At 42.5% G+C, this 14,201-nt stretch overlaps 2 protein-coding genes across 3 annotated transcripts in view; one reads left to right on the top strand and one right to left on the bottom strand.

The window, feature by feature from the left end:
• Positions 1 to 478: 478 nt before the first annotated feature.
• On the bottom strand, positions 479 to 8,673 carry TFB2M (transcription factor B2, mitochondrial). The gene is made up of 8 exons (XM_419535.8): positions 8,313 to 8,673; positions 7,382 to 7,470; positions 6,341 to 6,494; positions 5,773 to 5,921; positions 4,300 to 4,389; positions 3,417 to 3,479; positions 2,846 to 2,997; positions 479 to 1,498 (listed from the first exon to the last, which is right to left on the bottom strand). The coding sequence occupies exons 1-8, from the start codon at positions 8,605 to 8,607 to the stop codon at positions 1,312 to 1,314; spliced, it is 1,179 nt and encodes a 392-aa protein (XP_419535.2). The 5' UTR covers positions 8,608 to 8,673; the 3' UTR covers positions 479 to 1,311.
• Positions 8,674 to 8,701: 28 nt separating this feature from the next.
• Positions 8,702 to 14,201, top strand: part of CNST (consortin, connexin sorting protein) — a 49,550-nt gene continuing 44,050 nt past the window's right edge. Inside the window, exons 1-2 of one of the 2 annotated variants that reach the window (XM_004935430.5) lie at positions 8,702 to 8,904; positions 10,945 to 11,055. The gene's annotated coding sequence lies outside the window, so the exon portion shown is untranslated. The remainder of the gene's footprint in view (positions 8,905 to 10,944; positions 11,056 to 14,201) is intronic. The other variant, XM_015283744.4, reaches the window with a different exon arrangement.

Raw genomic sequence — 14,201 nt, 5'->3', positions numbered from 1 at the left:
GACATCGTAACAGCAATACTGCTCCGAAACACAATGCAAATTAAGCCTCATTTGTTTTATCATACGAACATGACACAAGACTGCAGCTCAAAACACAGAGCTGAAATTGTAATAGCACAGCAGTGACTAGCAGCCCAGCTAGGAGAATGAACTGAAGCTCCTTGAAATCAGTTTTCCTTCTGCGTCAGGAGCTGCAGAAGGAAAAGACTTTCAGAGCGCTAAAAAGAGGTGAATGCCTGTCACATATGCTTCCAACTATACTTAAGAAGTACAATTCTCTGTTAGCATTGCTTCGATTGTCATTGTCCAAATCCTGCAGACAGCACCCTGAAAAAGCATTTTATTCACTCAGCATCCCAGAGGAGACAATGGAGAAAACAGAGCCAGTACAGCCTGTCAACGCCATCAGAAAAGAACAGAATAATTATGTGTTAAGACAATAAAGGGAATAAGAAATAAGTTGCAGTATGGAACAGTGTAGCTAAAAAGACAATTTTAATAGCATGTCATCTTAAAGTAAGGTTTTATATACACATAATACATATGAAACAAATTTATATTGCGAAGGTTGCAGTTAAGAAAATTCTTTTCCCCAACTGTTTATACAACACTGAATGAACCGGTGAACTGGATTTCAGGCCAAAAATAAGATAAAGCCCATCTTTATACAAGTGCTTGCACACGGTAAACTAGAACAGACTGCCCAGTCTTCAGTCATTTCAAGTTTTCAGAAGAAAAAAAAGTGCTATTTTGTTTTATCCAACCATACATATAACAATTTTACTCAAAACTCTGGTGATGTTTTATCATGCTGTCATTACCTTGCATTTATTAACCCACCACTCAGGATTTATTATTTTAGACGGCAAGGTTTTCAGAGCAGACGATAAAAGAGATTCAGTGGTTATACAGACCTGTGTATTTTGGGAATCTGTGAAAGAGCATTCCAATGACAGGCACTAAAATACAAACCACACACATCACTACTTGGTCTGTTATTTTTTTCAAGTGCTGTAAATACACAGTAGCATAGTACGAAGTTCAGTTTAAGTGGCACATCCAAAAGCAGCAGGTCACCAATGTGGTCCTGGAGAAGATGCAAAGTTTGACCATTCTGGATAGGATTGTGACCAAGTTAACTGTAAATCTCATAGTTTCATTACATATAGAAGGGCTCTTTTCACTTGTTAAGTTTATTTTCCTGTTTGGACAGGAAGTCATCTATAATACCTTGATTTTATTCAAATCATTACTTATCACAGTAATCTTCCAGAAGCAGCGATGATCTTCCAAAAGACAGCAGCTTTAGATTCACAAGTTTATGTTCCTTATACTTTCCAGGACCTCATCATGGAACCAGCTTTCAGTGAACACGCTAGAGTTTTGCAAAGCACAAAACAGACGCTTGTAGTCTTCTGGGTAGACGTTACCCGTTTCAACGTATTCTGGAATTTCTAGAGCTTTCAGTAATTTGTCAGCATTGTCCAAGCTCCATGAACTGAAACAAACAAAGCAAAAGATGATCACCAAAGGGGCACTTATTCCTGTGAAAAATTAAAGAGCCAGGAGCAGTATCTGAAGATCAATTTCACCCTTCCACGGCTTTGAGAAGTTAACAATTTCTTCCCTTAACATAAGTTATTACACAAGTTATTTTCAATCCATACTGCAAAACAGAAACTCCTGCTAAGGCAACATGCGAATAACAAATAAAGCACCCAGCAGACAGAATATCAAACCACATAACCCACCACTATCTCAAGCCACCTAAATCAGCAACAGGCATTACAGAATAAAAGGGGGTTACTCGTCAATGTCTGGGAAATGAAAGCCAAGGTCATTTTCAAGGAAGTGCTTTGGTATAGCATGATTTAGTGTGGCTTACACATCCCACGTATTTTCTTCTATATATGAACAGATCTATAAACTGTTTCCACATCATTTATATGAAAACTAGACCTTTTATAAAATGCACATACACATTAATTATTTCCCAGACAATAAAAGGTATCTAAATATACAGAAGACGCACATTAAAAGCCTTCAAGGTTAGCTTCACTTCCTGGCTGAAAGACAGAGGGGAGAGCAGGTACATCATTGAGCTTTAAGAAGGAAATCCATTAAGGCTTTTTGCACTTATCTTTGCTAAATGAGTTACTGGAATTCATTAGGTGTTGTGGGGGATAAACAAAAAAGCTAACTAGAAACTTACATCCATAAATCCTACCAACAACAAGTGAGACATGTTATTTTCGTGTTTGTCAATGAAGTCAATACTTTAGAGAGTGCAAACATGTCTCACTTATGGAACAGAAATCTAGTGACCACAAAGCAAAGCTCCAATGTTGTATCAAAGGGAATAATTGGAGAGCTGCATAATTGGTAAATAAGTTTAAGATCCGATTCTCGAATTCAGTGACAGAAAGCCATTTGAGGACATCCCTACTCAACCTTCAAAAACCTTCAGCTAATTTCATTATAAGAAACATCAAAGCAATGCTAATCTAAACCTCTTCTTCAACTTTTTGGTTTTTATACTTGCAAAATCTTGGTATTTTATTATGTCTAAACTGACTGAAAGTTCCTTGCAGATATAAGCGCTCACTGACATTTGAAGTACAGACAGTTAATGCAAATCTATACTCTATACACTTGTCTGCCTTCTTGCCAAGCCTCAAAATTGTGAGCAGAGACCAGGAATCATACCCAAAATAGTGTTTTTGGAGCTGGAAAGATGAAATTTTCTATTCCATGTGTAGATAATTAATAAAGAAGTTCTATTTCAGCTACAAATTTAAAAAAAAAAACAGAAAGTGTATAAAAACTGTATTTTTTCTATACTTACTTTAATCTATCTATAAGTTTAGACCTGGGTTTAGTAAGACACTGCTTCACCATGAAAATAAAGGTAGCTGAATTAGCAGGCTTCAAGCCCCCTGTAAACAGGTTTTGCTGGGGAGTCAGTCGTACCAAACATAAGTGGTCATTTGGCAGCCTCTGCAAGAAAAACAAAACAAGTCACTGAAAATAACTCACTTTTAAGACAATGTCTGTCTTTATCTTGGATAGAGTGCTCCATTTGTACCAGCAATAACGTTTCTGAAAGAATTTTCAAAGTCACAACAAGGTAATTCCATTGGATGCCAAGGCTATAAAATTTCATTCTCTAACTAAAATAGCTTTACAAGAAAGGAAATGAGAAATCAAACAGATACGCTACGACTAAAGATTTAGTTTTCTTAGTGGAAACAGACAACGCTTCTGATGCACTTACATGCCACCTGTGACTTCTAACTAGAACACTTGTTAAATAAATACACAATCAAAAGAGATCTGTGTGATCTGTTATTTTTAACCTATATCAGAGTGATTTAGCTGGGTCTCTAAAAGAAGCAGCAGCAATACAACGCTCTTACCGTGCTCTTTGGAATCGCCAGTCGCCCATTTTTCATATTAGTTAGAAACGATGACCAAGGTTCCTTAGAGAGGGAGCAAATACATTACAGAATTAAAGTGCTTTTCTAAATTGTCACAAAGCATTTATCATCAATCCTATCAAATAAGGAATGTACTCCATTTTAAACTTTATTCAACAACTTCACTCCACAATCAGCTATAAGCACATGCAAGGAAGACAGTTAAGAGCAGTGCATGCCTATACAACAGGTCCTTAAGCTCTCCAAGCACAATGGTTTTCTTCAACCCTATTGTATTTAGAGAAGTGCCATTTTCCCTCACAATATAAGCTATTTGGGAGGACAACGGATAGCTAAAGTTTTGATTTTAGACAAGCGTAACATTAAAACTATGAAAGCGGTTCCTAGAAAAACAGGGCACAAACAGAAATAGATCTTAAAAAAAGTAAAGCAAGTGAAAGCTGATATTCACATACTCAGGTGTGTTGGGGGGAACAATTTAAAAAAGCTTCTCTAAACTATAATGCATTTGATAAGATATGTTACTTCTCGACAGGAGAAGCAGGCCTTCACTGCATGAGAAGCAGAGAAACAGAAAATACTATTTCTGCTGAAAACTGTTCAGGAAGGCAAAAGCATGCATGGAGTCAAAATGCAGAGGACATGAAAAGCAGACTGTGAGACTGGAAGAGCAGTCTGAGTCTCACACAACACCTAGCAAGGCTGAAAAGACTCTTCTATATCCCAGTCTTCAGTAGTTCTCAGACTAATCTAAAAGTCAAATTAGCTTCCAGTTAGTTTACAATAGCAAAAATGGTATAAATTCCTATCTGTATACACAATGATAGCATTAAACCATGCTCAGTCAGTACAAAAAGTTTACCATGTGCAGTAGCTGAATGTCACATCCCGCTTGCCAAAGCACAGAAAGTGCTTGGTAAATTCTTAATTCCCCAGGCTTTGCTGTTAATACCTGACAAAACAACAAAGCAAGAGCATTTTTATTTCAAAAAACAAGATTGCCTCTTCATCTAAGAGAAATCCTTATAATTTTAACAAGAGGCAAGAGCTTCAGAGTTAAATCTAAAATTCCAAACTGAAGTTACATCAGGCCTCAAATTTGTGCTATTTTAGTATGTCTTACTAGAAAGCACAATTAGAAAGCATTCTGGCAGTCTAAGTATTTCTTTGTAGTAATTATATCAGATAACCGAACTGTGTAGGAATTTCCAGCTTGTACTTCCTGGCTCCCTGCAAAGCACAGTCGAGTTTCATACAGAAGAGAAATAGGGATCATATTTTGTTTTGAAAGTGCAACGGAGGTGGAGTTTACAGTTTGAGTTCTATCACACTGGTAAGAGAATATTCCCAGTAAGATACACAGTAAGCCAAGCTGACCATTAAGTAGCTTGCAGTCATCCTCCTGATATTAAAGCAACACAGATTTGACAACTCTTAGTGTTAAAAACCAAAAAAAAAAAAAAACACTAAAAGAAGGCTCTCACTGCTCTTACTTCGGTTCTCAAAACTCATTTAAGAAGACTCATAATTCTCTGCTCAGAACTCTGGCCATTAGGAAGATAACAGGTTGGTATTTCAGCAGTATCCAATCTGTCATTTTGCAGATAAGTATAATCAGGACTTTAATGTTTTTCCAGTAGGGTGTTAAACAGAATACAGCCTGTGTAGGCGCACCTTAAAGTCTTTCCCTACCTCAAGTAATCAAAGTTTAGTGCTTTACGAACCTGTTTCATAAAAAGAAAGAAGTAGCCTTGAACTGGAAGCACAGTTCTAAAAGACTGGGACAGCACTAACTATGAACACGTAACCCAGAAAACTACTCTCCATCTCAGTGTGCACAACCTTCATAAAAAGGTGTGTAAATCGTTCGCATTTTGCCTCAATTTTTTTCAGTACTGCACGCAAAGTTGGCTCAAGAGGACATGAAACTCAGTTTGCTATTTAGTAATTCTGTATCCTCTTCAAGAGGCCTTTTGAATTCCCTCTTCATCGCCTATTAGCAATGAAACTAACTTGCAAAAACATTTGTTGCAAAAGCACCACAGAATGTCAGCACCTCAGAAGTTCCAAGGGAAAGGAGCTCTGTTGCTGCTGCATATCCTTTGCAAGGAGCAACCTCCACATCTGAAGGATTTATGGTTAAGTGACAACAGACCTTTCCTTTTTTTGTGTGTGTTATAAATTCATAAAGAGAACAAGCAGGAAACAAACAAGATTAAAAAAAAAACTGTGGCATAAAAAAGAATTCCCTAGCAAAAAGGTTGGCCATGCAATGTTTTGGTGTTCTCTGAAGCACCACTTATTCTCTACTGCCTTTAAAATCTCTTGCACATACCTTGTATTCTTTTTCACTTATAAAGATGTTGAGTTCTACTCTTCCATATCTGTATATGGAACTGCATTCATACAGGATAAAAAGTAGCCTCCAAAGTGTGTTCCTCTCCTTTCTTTGTGGAAAGATTCCAAAAATTTTCACAGGTACATCTGTTTCAATAGTGTGTAAAAGTGTCTTTAAAATTATGTAATAGGTAGATCTCATTAATAGGACAATCTCATTCATACTAATGCGTAGGTTACAACACAATTAGGGGGGGGAAAAAAAGATCTGTCTGCTCATTTCATTCAAGAACGAATAAAATTCAAGCTTTATTCAAAGCTAAGCCCTGTCAGCATTAGGCTAAATCTTCATTATGACAAATAACTGAGACTTCATTTTGCCATTTCTTGAAGCTACAAAGAACCTAACTAAATAAAAGTGAAAATTAGGAAATGAGCAAACAACATCCATGAATCCAACAAGTACATTAAAACAGCACAGCTACCTCGAGCGAGTCCCAAAGATCTTGCCAAAATGCCTATGCACCCTTCAAATGTATTTGTAACGTGTGGTCGTATACACGTACCTGCTCTCCAAGGAACTGCTGCTATACCCATGGCTTCAAAAAGTTTGTCAGAACACACAGCAGGTGGTTTCACTGCTCCAGTAACCAAAGGATCCAGTCTGAAGAAATCACCGTAAATTACCTTTAATTGTCCATCCAGGCTATTCTCTAAGGACTAAACCAAATGAAGTTTCAGTTGAAGCAATCTGGACGCAGTAAGCTGCCTTACCAAACACTCAGCCCAGACAAAAAATTACTCAAGCGCTACAGAAAAGAAGTATCCAGTGAGAGTCAGGTCTCAGAGCTGCTTCTTATAACTGACAGACAGAATAGCTTCTTTTATTACGCAAGGCATTTTTGTGCTGCTCAACTGGAGCTTTAAAATTCTCCCCAGACGAGTAATAAGTATTAATCTGCCCAGACTACTACATTTAGTGATTTAATACTGAAATCTTCATACATGCAGAGAATCATGCATAAAATATGACTTTAGTGCACATTTTAAAACAGGTGAAAGTCAACTTCCTCATCTCTATTGTAACACAATCCATGCAGTGCAAATTCTAAGGTTCTGTGTCTGAGAACATTTGAAACCATGCCATGCCGAAGTGAAGAGGCAACACTTGTCAGGGTTCCAGTACTGCTAGCCAACAGCAGGACAACAGAGTAAATAATACTGTGAGATAATGACAATAACCAACACTATCTTCACAGATTTTTGAAAGCTACATACAGACATTGTGCCTAAGCACACACTGCTACAATAATTTTGATGAGTGTTAGCCTCTAATTTATATACAGAACTATTCACAGGGAGACAATGAACTTGGATGAGTACATACATACGCAAGATGTCAGATGAACTGGCTTATAAAATAGACTGTTACTCAATGTGCAACATAAAACCAAACAATACCTAATAATACTCAGCATCATTTCAGATGTTTCAAGTAACGATTACTAGCTAGCTCCTTTTTGATCCAACAGTTACCATGCATTTCTAGGTTCATGTCTTACGTCCCTCTTAGGTCTTAGAGATGGGATACCATATCAGACACATACCTGTAGTTTTGAAAGGAATGCTGGGTGACTTTCTAGAGCTACCACTCTGACACCTGCATTGAGCAGAGTCCGGGTCAAGACTCCAGGACCTGAAAGGACAAAAAAACAAACAAACAAACACACACATTATTTTTTTAAGTGATTTTCCTTGTGATTTTCTCAACACAGCCCATGGAGCACATCACCTTCAGTAAGGAGATAGCTCATGTTACCTAAGTGTGCTTCAAAACAGTTAGAAAACACACTTACACGCAGCCTTCCTCTAATCATTCAGTGCATTATACTACGGAAGCATCAGGTCTATCTCCAGCTTTTCCCCTGCTTTTTCTTTTGCCAACTGAAACACACTTTGAAACCTCACCCACGTTACCCGTGCGGGCAAAAGAGAATCAATTGATATCCTTAGAGTTGGAAGGGACCTCAGAAGGCCATCTGGTCCAACTCCCCTGCAATCAACAGGAGCACCACAACACTCTCCGTGGAGCTCATCACAGACCCTCCTGTAAGGCGAGGAAAGGGCTGACCAGATTTGCAAGCGTAAAACCATTGGGTAACTGCAAAGGGTGAGCTGTGTGAAGGGCCCGCAGCCTGTGCCTATGCAGAGGCAGTGTTAGCCCACAAGACCAACGCATCACCCACAGAAGGACTGCAATCCCTGCTTCACTGCGAAGTGTTTATCGTCAATGACTCGAGCCTCAAGCGAACACGCTCCCCCCGAAGCTTTGCACAACTGAAACGCCGCTTCCACACCCCACGAGCAACCCGGCCTACCCCGCTGCCCGCCCCGGAACCGCACCGGAGGAGCACGCACGGGAACCGAGCAAGGAGCGGCGGGGCCCCGCTCTCTTCCCGCGGCCCGCACCGACCCCGCAAGGTCACCGGAGCACGCCGAGCCCCAGGGCGGCTCGCGGGCGAGCGGCGGGCAGCTTACCGGGCGCGCACTCCAGCACGACGGGCTGAGGGCCGGAGCCGGCCTGCAGGCAGCGCTGCACGGTGCGCGCCAGCTGCGGACAGGCGATGAAGCGGCCCCAGGGGCCGCCGGCCCGCAGGACCAGCTGCTCCGCCTCGGCCGCCTGCGGCACCCGCAGGCCCGGGCTCGGCCACCGCCCCGCGGCCCGCCGCACCGTCGCCCAGCACGGCCCCGGCCCTCCCAGCAGCGGCCGCAGCCCCGCCGCGAGGAGGCGGCCGCAGCCCGCGGCGCCCGGCAGAGCCCGGCCCGCCCGCATGGCGCCCCGCCGCCGCCGCCCGCGCTCCGAGCCCCGGCCGCGATCTCCGCGGCAACGGGGAGCGTCACTTCCGCCTCGGGCCGGCCTCTCTAGCGCCCTTCCGCTCTATCGTCGGCGACGGGTCCTCCTGGCCGCCGTCTTCTCTACGGTGGCAGCCCCGCACGGCCGGCAGCCGCGGAGAGAAACGGAGAGAGAGAGGATCCCCCCGCTCCCCCGACACACGTACGCACAGCGCGCTATGCCGAGCGCCCGGTCCTCGCCGCCCTCAGCGGGCGCCTGAGCCGCAGCCGAGACGAGGTGAGCTGGGGGGGCTCGTCCCCGGGAGGAGGAGCAGACAGGCAGGCAGACAGACCGGGAACAGCGAGGGGCGAGCGTCGCCGAGGGCGGGGGGAAGCCGCCGTCTCGCCCCGCGCAGCGCCCAGCGGGCGGAGGCAGCGCGGGAGTCGTTGGGGAGCCCCGCACGGCCGCCCGGCGCCAGGAGGGGAAGCGGGGAGGCCGCCGCCGGGCGTGCGCGGGGTGCCCGGGGCCCGGCGGAGCCCCGCGCCTCCCCTGGAGCGGTGCCGGGCAGGGCAGCCCCGCCGGCCGCAGGATCGGCGTGGCCCGTTCCCGGTGGGCGGCTGTGGCCGGGGGGCTGCTGCAGCGTGTGTGTGTGGCGTGTGCGGTACGTGTGTCCGTCCGTCCCAGGAGCTGCGTCTTTCGCTTGAGGTTGTCTCGGCGTTCGCGGCGCGCGTTGATGGCCGCAGCTCAGCGGTCAGCCCGCATCCCGCAGCAGGTGCGTCGCGGCGCTGCTGAGGACGGGCCCGGGGCGGCCTCCCCGCTCGGTAATCCGGCGGCAGCGGGGCTGTCCTTTCGCCGGTTTCCCGAATGATTTCCTAAAAATGGATGCGTGTTGAGTGGAACTCGTCGCGTCCCGCCTTCACCTGTGGGCAGGTGGGCGACCGCGCAAGACGCAGAGCTCTGGAGAGAGGGTCCCCCGCTACGTGTGGTCGTGCGGGAGGTGACGGGGATCTGTGCCGGCGGAACAGAGCGATCTTCAGATCAGTGGCTCACAAATGGACATGCTGTGTGATTGTGTGCGAGTTCTCCGTCTTCACACATCTCGCTTCCCTATTCATAGCATAAGAAATGAACGCTCATCCACTTACTGAGCAAAGTGTCATTCTGTTTGACATATCTCCACCCCACGGAGCCTGGGACACAGGAATGTGGTTTTCCTGTCTGCCAGATGCGGGCCCAGCGGCTGGGCTGAGATGGGTGAAGCCTGCAGACCCTTTGCTGGCTGCAGCTCTTCTTCCCGTCCGCAGTTTATTTTTAAATGCTCTGCTGTTTGTACCGAGTACTGTTTCATAGTTTTCCTTAAGGGAAATGGACTGGATGATGGCATAGACTTCGATCCATTTTTAAACTGGACTTTGTGTTTTAAATAGCTTTTTTTCCCCTCTTACTAATTAGTCAGTTAATTCTGTAATTTGTAGGTCTTTCAGAACATCAAAGGGAACTTGGTTTTCCTAGACAGTGTGGTTAGTAATGGCCTAATTCAGCATTTCTTGCTGAAGTTTCACGGTAAGCTATGGCTTTCTGTAGTTGCTATACCATCATTTTCTATTCCATAGCTTCAGAGACTAAATATCTGGAAATATCTGTTGCCAGTCAGCTGCCCCTTTGTGCATCTCGCTTGTGAGACCACAAGTAATAGCGTGGAAGGGACTATAAAACAAAACCTACAAGGAGCAGCCAAATGAAGTGGGGCTGTTTAAATCTGAAGCTGAGGGGGCTGAGAGGAGACCTCAGAGCTCCCTACAAGTGCCTGAAAGGAGGTCACAGTGGGGAGGGTGCTGGTCTCATTCCTCAGGTGACAAATGATGGGGCATGAGTCAGTGACCTCAGGTCGCACCAGGGGAGGGTTAGACTGCATATCAGGAAGAATTTCTTCAAAGAGAGAGTGGCCAGGCATTAGAAAAGGCTGTCCAGGGAGGTGCAGGAGTCCCCATCCCTGGAGGTATTTAAGAGATGTACAGACACGGTCTGGGGTTCAGTAGGTCAGGCTGATGACAGGACTTGATGACTTCAAAGGTCTTTTCCAACACAGATGTTTTTATGATTCAAATCACCTGGAAGCATTAGGGTCTTCTTTGTATGAGCTGTTTGGAGTCATTGAGATCGTTCTCAAGAGTTTGCTAAGTGAGGCCCAAAGCTACGCCCCGACATTCTTCGCACACTAGAAACTATTTGTTTTTCTCCATATTTTCATTTTCCTTAGCATATCGCTTGCCTACATTTAACCACAGATTGCTACATTATACACTTATGACTGTCTTGTTTTTTCCCCTGATAAAGGAGCCTACCCTATGTAAATATACCAAGTCTTGCATGCATAGAGGACTACGTGACTACCTCTTTCTGACCTGGTCGTCATCCTTGAAAAAACACTGAATCCTTAGGAAAATGGTAAGCTTTGTACATCTCTTGTTTAGAATTACAATGCAGAAAGCTGTTTAATACACCAATGTATATGCCAGAGACATTTGAACGATCAAGTTGGGGTTATTTGTAAGTTAACAGCTGATCACACAGCTTACATTTTCTAATCTAGCTATTGCCACAAACAAATATTTGAATTTACAACTGACGTCATAGGGCCATATGTCTTTGTAATTTCAGATCACTGTTGGTTGCTCTGAAATTGCTTCCTCCTAATTATTGTTTTTTGAAATAGAGAAGGAATCAGAAAGCATTCCAGCCTGTTTCAACCTAAAGAGCTCATTACTGTTGTGGGTCAAGAAGATCAGCAAAGGGATGCTTTTCTTCTCAATGGTTCTAAATGTCCTTTGCGTTTTCTTTTGTCTCCAAGTAAGGTTGTTTATTTGTTTATTTTAATTTCAAAGAGTTAGCCTTTGAGTGTTATTTTGCTATGTCAATATTTACTACTTAACAACAGTAAATATTGACAAGCACTTCTGAAGGGGAGAATTGCCATAGTGTAAACATACTGATCTCAGGCTTTTCAAACTCTTATGCCCATACTTTATTTTATATACAAATTCAGTAGAACTTCTGTCTTGTACTAAAGCAATACTAAAAGCGTTAAAGGAAGTTTGCAGGATCATAATTTTTCTTACCTTGGTAATGATACTCATCGTTGGATTCGCCTTGGCTCAGAACACAGATTGTTTGCTAGCTTTATTTCAGAAACTTTCTGGTTCATTCATCATATCACATTTTGTCATTGCACCGTTGTAAAGTGTAATCTTAATCATATTAGCTTCAGTAGTGTGAAAAGAAAATAACTTGCTGTGTGCTTGAATTGACAGAAATAACTGTGCCTTACTGAGATGCAGAGGTGTCACTGAATTATTGTTTTCACTGGCACTTTATTTGGTCTCTTTCATTAATCCTGTAGTAATACTCTGGATGGTGACCAAGGAAAATGATAGATGAGTGGTAAGAGATATCTTCAGAAGTGCTCTCAGCATCTCCACTCATCAAATGGGAAAATAGTATCAAAATTTTGGAAACAGTCCATAGGAATATATATATATATATATTAAATTGCTTTTTGTCCTGTTCCCTTGTCATCACCACCCCTTCATTGCAATACCATACATGCACCAAAAAAGGTCCCAGGAGAGGCAGTTGCATTTAATTCTGTGCCACAATTTGGTTTAAGATACAAACAATGGGTAACAAGCTTTCTGTGTTGGAAATCTTCTTACTAATTGAAAATTTGTTCCTTATGACGAGGTCAGTAATTTTACATTTGGAACCACTATGCTTTATAAACCTTGACTCACTGCTATTTCATGTGTAATCTGTTGACAGTGAAAAACGGCTGGGCTCTTGGATTTGAGTGTTTTGTTGGGTTTTTTTTTTGCTGTTTAGCCAAATTATTAGTAGTAAGAGAAGCAAGAGTCTGAGGCTCCTTAGCAGATTGCCTGCTACGTGTGACAGCGTAGCTTCCAGCCTAGCATTACAAACACATAAAACCTGATTAATTGGGAATTACTGACCTTTAAAATGAGCTAGATGAACTCTGCAGATCACCAGAGAGTTCCTAGGTACTAATTAAGTGAAGCAATTAAGTTATTCTGAGATGATATCTGAGCACTAGGTGCATGGTCCTGTACGTGACCATAAACTTACTCGAAAACACCCTGTTAAACCACTTTTCTTTGGTATTTTTCTGTTGGAATAACACCCTACCTAATAATTGTTTTCATACCCGGTGCAGTGTGACTTTTCAGCCCGTCAGACAGCACAGCAAAGTTCACAGCTGACAAGAGAGCCATTCAGCACAAAAATAAACATTTTTAAAGGAGCTGATGGCTTGAATTGTGTCTCTGCGGATGTTAATAACAGTGTCCACATCATATTTTGCCTTACAATGAGCACTAAGCAGCAGTGTTTTTAACATTTCCAGTGCAGTGGCAAAGGGTTCTGTCGTGTGAAGACTGTTGCATAAGCTGTGTATTGTATGGCATTCTGGCAGGGGTACAAGTTTTCTCACCCTGTGCTATATCTGTTCTCTGTATACAGAGAAACTCAGTCCCTAGGGCTATCAATCTGGCATCTTTCATCCACATTAAGTTTACTGCAAATAGTTTTTGTGTGCATGCAAAAAAAAAAAAAAGCTCTTAAAACCTTTGCAGACAGGAATAAAACATTCAAATAAGCACATCTACTGCTTACTTACCTCAAAATTCCTTGTCAGTGAATCCTGATGTGCACACATCAACACATTCTGCACTCTCAGATTCACCAAACCTGGTATGTGTGTGTGTGTATTCTCATAAGTCTTTAGTTTGAATACTGTGACAGTGCTGTCTTGCTCAAGAGTTTGTCCTGCTGAAGATTTATTTTTAATCCTTTATTATTTATCTTTTTATTGTAAAACTGTAACATCTTTGAGAATGCTTTGCTAACTTATAAAGAAAGTAGAGAAGAGAAATGATGTAGTTGTCAAATATGCCTATAGACGAATTTGGTGTGTTACACACTAGGTTTTTAGGAACAGAATTTCTTAACAATATTCCTTTCTTCCTGCTGTTGTTTCAAGACATTGCTTCCTCTCTCCAAATGGAATGACTATCACATAAGCTTCCAATGTGAGCTTTAACAGTACTTTTCACTATCTGTGGGACAGATTTTCTTTTTCTTATGAAAAATAATATTACACTGCAGGGAAAATTGAGATTGGTTCAAAATACTTCTGGCATTAAAAAAATTACAATATATATATGTGCAATTACAGCATCTGTTAGGAAGATTTTTAGGTTTGAGGAAGATGTCATTGGAATTCATAATGTACGTTTTGGAATTTCTTTCTTAATGGTTTTAGAATCATAGGATTGTGTGCTTTACTTCTGCTTGTAACACTTCAAAGGAGATTAATTTATCCCAAGGCAGTACCAGTTGCACATAGTTTTTTCCTGGCCAGTGTTTGTATAGACTCCTTTTAAAACTGCTGCAGCAATGAGAGTCCTCCATCCTCCTACTCTGTTCCACCACCTTGATATCCCTAATATGTTTGGTTGTTTTGCTGCAGACAAGATAAAATACATCAAATCATGGAATCCAAACCACAGAATCATAGGCGT

The sequence above is a fragment of the Gallus gallus genome, chromosome 3 (assembly GCF_016699485.2).
Source record: "Gallus gallus isolate bGalGal1 chromosome 3, bGalGal1.mat.broiler.GRCg7b, whole genome shotgun sequence".
Classification (NCBI taxonomy): Eukaryota; Metazoa; Chordata; class Aves; order Galliformes; family Phasianidae; genus Gallus; species Gallus gallus.
This window is presented reverse-complemented; position numbering and strand designations above follow the sequence as displayed.